The following is a 10,000-nucleotide window of genomic DNA, read 5'->3' on the forward strand; positions in this document are numbered from 1 at the left end:
GTGTCCATCCATTCTGGAGTCCCTTGATGCCGAAATAGCATTTGCCCAGATCTCATGGTCTTTTATGCGTACGGTTCTCGGATCAATGGGCTTTGATGGGATTCTTGCTCTGTATTGCTCTTCTATGGCAAAGGTATCAGCCAATGGTGTGACCTTGGCCCCTTTTACCAATGGCAGACGTCAGGGCTGCCCTTTATCTCCCTACTTTATGAACCTGTTGCTTCCCACGTTAGATGAACATTCAAAGCATTAAAGTAGGGAAGTCCACATATAAAATAGCCATTTATGCTGATGATATCCTCCTTACATTGGTTCCTCTATTTCTTCCCTTCCCAGGCTTTTGGAGGAAATTGATTTAGATGGTCTTTACTCAGATTATAAAATTAACTCTCATAAAACGGACCTGCTTGACTTTCATCGCACTGATGTCACAAGACATTAGATTCGGCAGACATTCCCTTTTAATTGGCAATTAAAAAAGCCTAAATACCTGGGTGTTTATCTTACTAGACAGTATCAACAATTGTTTCAACCAAATTTTCCCTGCTTACTTTCTCAACCCAAGAAAGATATTGACTTTTGGCACCCCTACTACATCTCTTGGATAGGAATGATCAACTCTTAAGATGAATATCCTTCCCAGACTCTTGTACCTATTTCAAACCTTGCCAAATCGTATCCCCACTTATGTTTTTGAACGTATTTCATATTTCCTCTCAGTTCATATGGGCTAAAAAACACCCTAAAATTAAATTAAAATCTAGCAGTGTCCGTCTCGGAGAAGGGGCCTGGGTATCCTAACTTCACCTGCCTGCTGCTGAAGTCTCTGACTCTGGTGGTAGTGCATCTCTGTGGCTTCTATAGGGCTGTGCGTGTTGCTCAGAAGTAAATTTAAATGCTCAGGCGCGCCCAAAAATGATGTCATTGTGGACGGTAGGATTGAAGTCCCATTAAATGAGGAGGATCTGGGCCACTTCTCTTTTGCCAGAGTATAGGCTCCCAAACCATACTCCAGCATCCTAGTGATTATGTCTGCTTGTTTCTGACCTTGGCTTCAGTTGTGACCTGACTCCGTCCCATTGTTGGTACTGCGTTTGGTATTCCTGTTTCGACCTTGGCTTTCCTCCATGACCTGTTTACGTCTGCTGCCTGGTACCATCTTGTCCGTTTGGTTCTGACCTGGCTTGTCGACTACTTGTTACACCTGCATTGTACTCCGCTCTCTCAAGGGAACACCAGCACTTGTACAAGAGAACCAAATTTGAGGGCTGCGACCTGCGTGTTGGATGCAGCTAACTGCAAACCTCCTTGCGGGGCTTCCTGGTCAATACCACCGGCTCGTTAGACTCTGCACCTCAGTACTGGGTCTCGCCAGTCTTGAAGTACAGGCTAGCATCCACTATCCATCCGTGATTTGCGACACATGGAGATTACTTATTTGACCTCCACGTTGAAAGATCCACATGAATTTGTGTAGGAGAGGGATATGGGCAAGGCTTTAGATGACGAGGATTGGTCTGAGAGAGGGGAGAATTCTGCCGTGAGCTCTATATGCTACACTATGTCCCAGTACAACTGAATACATTTTTCCCTGATGGCCCGCGCTCCTGTTGGAGAGGATGTCATATGGAAGGCACCTTTCTTCATATTTGGTTTCAATGCCCCAAATTATCCCCTTTACGGCTGTCCATTAAGTTTCAAGTTAGCAGTTTTAAATATTGAAATTCCACTATAGCCAAAATATTTTCTCCTGTCTCTGAATTTACCCAATGCTACTCACCATCAAAATAAATGAATTTAACATATTTTCTCTACCATCACTTAGGTTGCAGCCTTGTGGGAGCAACCTCTTCCTTCCACTATCCATGCTCTTAAATCTAAACTGTGGTATACTACCAAATTGAATATATGATGAGCATTTCTAAGAACTCTTCCAATTCCTCTCTGAAATCCTGGGCTCAGTATAACTGCATTCAAATACTTCTCTTTTGATCATAGACAACCTCTTTTAATAAGATAATTTGACCTTCTTCTCCCTCCTTTAGGTGAATTGTGCCTTCCTGGACCCTTCCCCTTTTCTTTAATTCCCTTCCATGGACTGCTACACCACCTTTACCCCCCCTCCCTTTTTTATTCTCATGTTAAAAACAAAAATTGGATTCAGTACTTAGGTTGTGTATTTCTGTGTACTTATAATATATGTAACTGTGTATCCTTTTAATTTTTTATTACTACCATCTTTAGTACTACCTTTGTTACGAGTTTCTGAATCAGGAATAAACATTGAGGTCCTGGGTTCCCACCCATGCCCTATCTGTGCGGAGTTGTATGTTCTCCTAATGTTTGCATGGGTTTCCTCCGGGTGCTCCGGTTTCATCCCACCATCTAAAAACATACTGATATGTTCATTGTATCCTGACAAAAAAAATTAACCCTAGTGAATGTGTGTCTACACATGTGGTAGGGACTATAGATTGTAAGCTCCACTGCGGCAGAAACAGATGTGAATGACTGAAGCGCTGCAGAATATGTGCGCTATATAAATGGTAATAAATAATAATTGTGATTCCTGACCTTCTGACTGACCAGATACTGTAGCTCAAACAGCATGCTTTTTGAATTGTTTTCTGTCACAGCCACCTCATTCTTTATGGCGGTTTTGCCAGCAGTTTGCAAAACCGCCATTCTTCAAATGTAAAAAAAATGGGACAGCAATATGTTTGGTGTCATTTTCTAAAATGGTGAATTTATGGCAGTTTTGCCTTAGCAAACTTGGGAAAACCTCCAAAAACCAGCAGTATTGCAAAACCAATGCTTAGTAAATTTAGCCCTAGGCTTAAATTTGATCAACTCTGTGGTTCTGTAAAAAGAACAAGCTGCCTCATACCACACATTGTATGACACCTAATTTTTATGTAGCTTTGTACATCCATGATTTATGTTACAAAAATAAATAAAAGGCTAATAATGAAATTATGAAAAAGAAGGACAACTATTTAGATAGACACTTACAGCCAAAGAAACAGGGAGAATCCAGAGATATAAAGATTCCGTTGAGATCTAAAAAGTTTCATTTGGATGTGATCATAAGAACTAGGGTGAAGGTTTGCAGATTTATCAATTCCCTGATTTGCAGAATACTTTCGCACTTCTCTTATTGCATCTGTAAAATAAAGAGATACATACTGTATAGGGTATATGCATCTGAATGATAACTGATCATTACACATTTAATGTTTTCAATAAACTGAACCAGAACATGTTTGTATTAAAAAGCAACCCTACATTACAGAATAGCGATTGGTGTTAATGTCTAGCGCAGGTATAGGCAACATATTATTAATTCAGGGACCACACAATCCAGAAAGACACAACATTTGTGGGCAAGGATTAATGTTTCAAACTATTATATATATATATTACCATATGACTTGTTTGTCAAGCTGGTTAAAGACAACACCTGCTACATAAGTTGTAAAAATGCATAGTGCAAAATGCAAGACATCAGTTATTAAGCATATGACCAATAGCATAGGTGTGGGAGGACCATGTTTGAGAGTAGAGCTATTGAGATGAAGGAACACTGGAATACTATTTTAGAGAAAGGAATATTGGTCACAGGTAGAAATTGAAATAATGAAAATACAGAAGCAGAATTGGAAGTATATGCTTAATTATGCATAATATTTTACTCTAACTTTTCTAATAATATTAACCCATGCTATTTTGTATTTTAAAATGTTCCCACCAAAGGATATCAATCTTATTATCCTAGTGTAGCATTCTATTTGAGATACTGTACCTGCCTTGAGATCATCATCATTACCTAACAGTGCGAGAGCATTTTAGGATTTGCCTGGATAGCTACTTCAAATGCATTATTAAAGGATGTTATGTACTGAATGCATCTCCTGACTGGAGAGGAGATTTATGAAAGACAAATATAAGGGTTTTTTAAAGTCTATTTTAAGAGAAAACAGGAAAAGATTATGGGTAAAACATACATGGTACACTAGACATGCCAGCTGCTACAAGATTATACCCAAATAGTATTTTTGACCAGTCATTCATGCTCCCCATCTCTCCAGCATAATGACTCCATGTCTGTTTATCTGTCACCAACCCACTTCTCTCTCATCTCTGTCCCACTGCTCCCTCTCTCATCTCCATCCCACACCCCCCACCTCTCTTTCGTCTCCGTACCACAGCCCCACCTCTCTTTCATCTCTGCCCCATCCTCCACTGTTCTCTCTTTCATCACTGACCTTCCCCCCCCCCCCCCTCCGTTAGGGGGGATTGCTGGGGGTGGGGGCACAAGTGAAGGTATTGTTAGTTGGGGTAGAAGCAACTATATAGCAAGTAGGCAGTGAGAGCTGTGATGGGAGGGAGAGGGTGGGGCTTCCCTGCAGCTCTCTAATGCACCTTTGCTAGACACAGATGCAGCATTATATAATCGATAGTGCTGCTGTGCAGGAAATATTTGACCTCAGCTTAACCTGAACCCCATATGCTCTCTCAGCCTTGAGGATTCCTGGTGACATCATAATAATATCCCCAAAATCTGTTTCATTAATTGTGGAAGAGTGTATAAACATGTAAAAATTAATTTGCAACTCTGGTGATGTAATACAAATTATCATCCAGTGGAAAGGTGTTCTGTAAGCCAAGGTTAAAGCTCAGATAACCTAGCATTCAGCCGCTAGATATATACCATGCAAGTTTCTCAGAAAGTGAATGTGCTCCAGCTGTGATCTAGCCACTAGGAAAGTCATGGTTCACTAGTACCCTTTTCACACTGCCATCAAGTAATCCCGGTTATTGCACATGAACGTGCAGCAACCCGGGTTACTGTGCAGTGCGAAAGGGCCAGGTTGAAATATCCCGGGTCGAGCGACCCGGCATTTCAACTTGGATAACGAGTAGGGTCAAACACAAACTCAACACGGCTCGTGGTGCAGTGTGAACGAATAACCCGAGTCCCGTTCACTGCATAAGGAGAGCCGGTGCTTGGATATGAGATCATCTCCAAGCGCCGGCGCAGCAGCGATGGCCTTAGATATTAACGGTTTCCATTTCCATCTCACCACTCCAGTAACACATTAATCTTTCACATCTAAAGTAATGCATCCCTTCCCTCACTGCCATAGTAAGACATTACCCTTCCTCACCTGTGTACTAACTCCCTTGCCCGTTTTGTAAACCATTCGACATTCCCCTCCCTCAGCTGTGTAGAAATTAAATCCCTCCCTCATACCTGGAGTAACACACTTCCTTAACTCACCTCTGTAGTAAAACATTACCCCCGCTCACTTCTGTAGTATCACATTGCCCTGCCCCACCCATGTTGCAACACCATTCGACATTCCCCTCCCATACCTGTGTAGTAACACATTCTTCTCCCGTAACTGTGTAGTAAGACATTCTCTTCCTTCACCTCTATAGTAACACATTCCCCTCCCTCACCTGTGTAGAAATACATTCTTCTCCCCTACTTGTGTAGGAACACATTCTCTTCCTTCACCTCTATAGTAACACATTCCCCTCCCTCATGAGTAGTAACACATTCCCCTCGTACTGCTGTTGTAACATTTTCCTCCATCACAACTGTACAACACATTACCCTTCCTCATCTGTGGACTAAGAGCTATTGAGGATTCCGTGAAAACATGTTTTACCCCTTTGCAGTACATTCTGCCTCATTAGCCACATCACAATCATACAGCTAGTGGCAGCTACAGAGGTGGGGCTGCAGCGCAGTCCAAATAGGGGAGCCACACCAACTGCCAGTGATGTTTGGCAGCAGTTAGTTAGTTAGTGTGGCTCCCGTATTTGAATTTTGAACTGTGCTGCAGCCATGATGCGTAAGTCAGGCAGGACACTGCACAGGTGGAGTAAACATTTTATCCCTATTCACTGTCAAATTTTGAAACATCCCTGCATAGTTGGTACCCACGTCATGGAAGGCATATACGCCCCAACTTTGATGCTTCTAGGGCCACGGGTTTAGGCTGGGCGTTGAGTAGTCAGTGAGTCAGGACATTTGATATATATATATATACATACACACACACACATATATATACATATATACACATATACATAAACATATATATATATATATATATACACACACATATATATATATATATATATATATATATATATATATATATATACACACACACACACACACATATACACACTTTTTTTTATTATTATTATTATTTTTTTACCTACAAGGCTCCAAAACCAAGCATTTGTTTAATAATTCTAATTGAATGGATTGAGTTGCTCCTAAAGAAATTTTTTTCACTATATCCCATAAGCATTTCACTCGGTTTCTAAGTGTTTAGTAAGCAATATGGATACATAAGTGGCGGCTACAATATTTGTTACCATTGGTAAAATAACATACAGACACAGGCTAGAAATTGTGGCCAGATGAAACAATATTCTAAAGATTGTAAAATGCTTTGTTTTTATCTGGAAATATAATTTTTTTTTTAAAAAGATGATCTGCTTCATTTATATAAAACAATTAACTTACTATTACTATTACAAGTTCAGTTACATAGAATTTGAAACATAGGGTCAAATTCAATTAGCCGTGAAAAGTGCTGTCTGGCAAAAAGCGGATTGAATTTGCCTCATTTGCCACAATGTTTTCTCCATGCATGTCCCCGATTTTCGCGGATAGGCGAATGTTCTCCAAAGCGAAACTGGTGAAAAAGACATCTTTTCGGGGAGAAATCAGTCTGTACCCCATGACAAGCTTCAGTGACCCTGGGAATCAATATAGAATAGTACTAGTTGCCCTAATAAAGGTATTTAGTGTGATATTTTGTGGCAAAGGGCTGTTATATGCAGAAAAATGATAGAAAATAATGTTTTTTCTGAAAAATAAGTACAGAGGTTAAAGTTGGGGTACCTGAAAATCGGTACTAGTATTTTTTGATGTCTCTAAAATAATATTTAAAAAATCTCAAAATACACCTGCTGCAGCCTCGTGCAATCCAAAAAACACCTGTCCCAACCATATAGCCCCCCCAAAGTACCAGGCCTCCACTTTTTTCCAAGACTTTTTTTCCCCAAAAAGGACATGTCTTTTTTGGGGTGAATTAAACTTTTTTTTTTTTTTTTTTACCCATTAGTCATTAGGGAGTGTCCAAATTCCCCACATTTGTACCCCAAAATATGGATTTTGCACTTCTTTTCTTCAGCCTTTTGCTGGAGAAACTTTTTGCCTGTTTTTGCCTATGAAGTTTTCGCATAGGCAAAACAGGCGAAAAGTGCAAAATCGAAGAAAACTTTTCTCCAAAAGGCACTTTTCACGGCTAATTGAATACGGTCCATTGAATGTGACGGCAGATAAGAACCACTTGGTCCATCTAGTCTTCCCCTTTTTTTAAGCTTTTGGTAACCTCAAACCTGTTTGATCCTTATTTTAAAGGATATCCTTATGCCTATTTCAAGCATGTTTATTGCTCTACTGTATTAGCCTCTATCATAACTGATGGAAGGCTATTCCACTTATCCACTAGCCTTTCTGTGAAATAATTTTTCCTCAAATTTACCCTGAACGTACTTCCTTCCAGTTTCAGTGCATGCCTTGTGTTCTAGTACTTTTCTGTAAAAGAATGTTTCCCTCCTGTACCTTGTTCAAACCATTAATATATTTGAAAGTATCTATCATGTCCCCACTTTCCCTTCTCTGCTCCAAACTATACATATTAAGATATTTTAAAGATATGGCCTCCAGAACTAAACAGTATTCTAGATGAGGCCGTAACAGTGACCTATACAGTGGCATTATTACTTCTTTCTTTTTGCTGCGGATTACGAATCCTCTCCCTATGCAACCAGGCATCTGAATTGCCTTTGTCATTGCTTTGATACACTGCTTGCCTGCCTTTAAAAATTACCTGAAATAGTAACTCCTAGATCCTTTCCTCTTCTGTAGTTTCTATTATCGTAACCTTGATACTATATTTAGCCTTTGGGGTTTTGAGACCCAAGTGCATGATTTTGCATTTTTAACACTAAACTGTAGTTGCCACTTTATTTCCCATTCCTCTAGTCTACCTAGGTCCTAAATCATTTGTCATACCCCTTCTGGTGTGTCTATCCTGTTGCATAGCTTTGTGTCATTTGCAAAAAAGAGGCATATAATCCCTCCAATACCATTGCAGTGTCACCAACAAAGATATTATAAAGCACTGGCCCAAGTACCGTTCCCTGGGCTACTCCACTGGTAACCATTCCATTTTTAGTCTGCACTTCATTTACTGAAATTCTGTTTCCTACCCTGCAAAAAAGTTCTTATCCATTCAACCGTCTTAGAATCCAACCCCACACTTTTCAAGCTTATTTAGAAGTCTGCTATGTGGGACCATATATCAAAAGCCTTAATAAAGTCTAGTGAAGCAATATCTACGCTTCCCCTTGATCTATTACTTTAGTCACCATGTCGAAAAAAAAATATATAAAAGTAAATATATAAAAGAATATAAATATATATATATATATATATATAAAAGAATACCCAGCGCTCATTTTCACCAATTCTCCGATCCTCATCACAATAAATTAATTAATCTGCAGCAATTCTTGCAACGGGAAAAGATTGCAAATCACACAAAAAAAACTGATTTACTAGAAATAAGAATGCGCTGACAAACTCCAAGCATTGATTAGGCAAGAATGGGCGGCCATCAGTCAGTATGTGGCCCAGAAGGTGATTGACAGAATGCCAAGGCGAAAAACCTTTGACACTTATGAAATGCTTGTAATTTTACTGCAGTATACCATAGTAACATCTGACAAAAAGGTCTAAAAACACTGAAGCAGCAAACTTTGTGAAAACCAATACTTATGTCATTCTCAAAACTTTTGGCCATGGCTGTATCTATTATTCCCAGCTATGTTCAGACAGTACATAATATTTAAGTTGAAATTACCTGGTATCAGATATTTCTCAATGTTTTAAATGCTCTGAAAATTATACTTTGTTATTTCAACACTTCGGCCGGTAACCAATTAGCCACAAAAAAAATTTGGGTAAAAAAAATAGTAGTTTTTTTTTGCAATTTTACAATATTTTTTTCAGACTATCCAATTAGCTCCCATTTTTCTCACTTGAAAAATGTTCTACTTTTGCCCAAAAATACATAGAATCAGTGATAAGCGTTTTAAAATATTATAACAGGTGACCGCAATATTTTTTCTTCTCAATCTGGTCGGTCAGTGTGGAATGGATAAATATTTTGACAAACTAACACAACCCAGTAATCTGTCACAGGAAACTTCATAAAAAATGGGCAGAAACAAAGCAACTAGCAACAAAACCTCGTCCTCACAAGGGGCTTTAGGCCCCTCTAATAACTCTGAACCTACCCACTCTGAACAGGGGGTTGTTGTACCTCCTGCGTCAATCGCGGAGATGGTGGAGGCGATGACCAAGGCCTTTCTTCCTCAAATAAACAAAAAATTTGACACTATGCAAGCCTCATTAGATGTGGCTATGACTAAAGTAGATTCCAATACCTCCCGCATTTCCGGCCTTGAACAGCGTCTGAGTGACGCGGAGGAAACTATACACTCTCTACAAGTCACTATCGAGGCCCAAACTCAATCCCAAAATTCGATGTCTGATAAACTAGATGACCTAGAAAATAGGAATCGAAGAAACAACCTGCGTTTTATTGGGGTCCCCGAGTCAGTAAAAGGTCCGCACCTAATAGATTAGTACTAAATTACCCCGTGCTTTAAACCCCTCTGTGGATCCCATTCCACCTCAGATTGAAAGAGCACACCGGAGGCCCGGAGAGAAACTGAGTCCATGACCGCCCACGTCCTGTCATAGCCAGGTTCTTAGACTTTAGGGCCAAAGAAAAAATGTTAGCAGCTGCTAGAAAATGCCCTCAAATAATGGTAGAAGACCACCGTATATTAATCTTTCAGGATTTTTCTGCTTCGGTGGCACAAAAAAGGAAGGCCTTTT

General features: G+C 39.7%; 1 protein-coding gene across 3 annotated transcripts in view; it reads right to left on the bottom strand.

Moving 5' to 3' along the window:
• The window catches only part of BCAP29 (B cell receptor associated protein 29), a 120,863-nt gene that overhangs the window by 56,964 nt on the left and 53,899 nt on the right, over window positions 1–10,000 (bottom strand). For all 3 annotated transcript variants that reach the window (XM_088480210.1, XM_088480208.1, XM_088480209.1), the window contains exon 5: window positions 3,013–3,163. In XM_088480210.1, coding sequence (XP_088336336.1) covers window positions 3,013–3,163 — 151 coding nt within the window. The remainder of the gene's footprint in view (window positions 1–3,012; window positions 3,164–10,000) is intronic.

This window comes from Taudactylus pleione, unplaced genomic scaffold (genome assembly GCF_031769625.1).
Source record: "Taudactylus pleione unplaced genomic scaffold, aTauple2 ptg000251l, whole genome shotgun sequence".
NCBI classification, from domain to species: domain Eukaryota; kingdom Metazoa; phylum Chordata; class Amphibia; order Anura; family Myobatrachidae; genus Taudactylus; species Taudactylus pleione.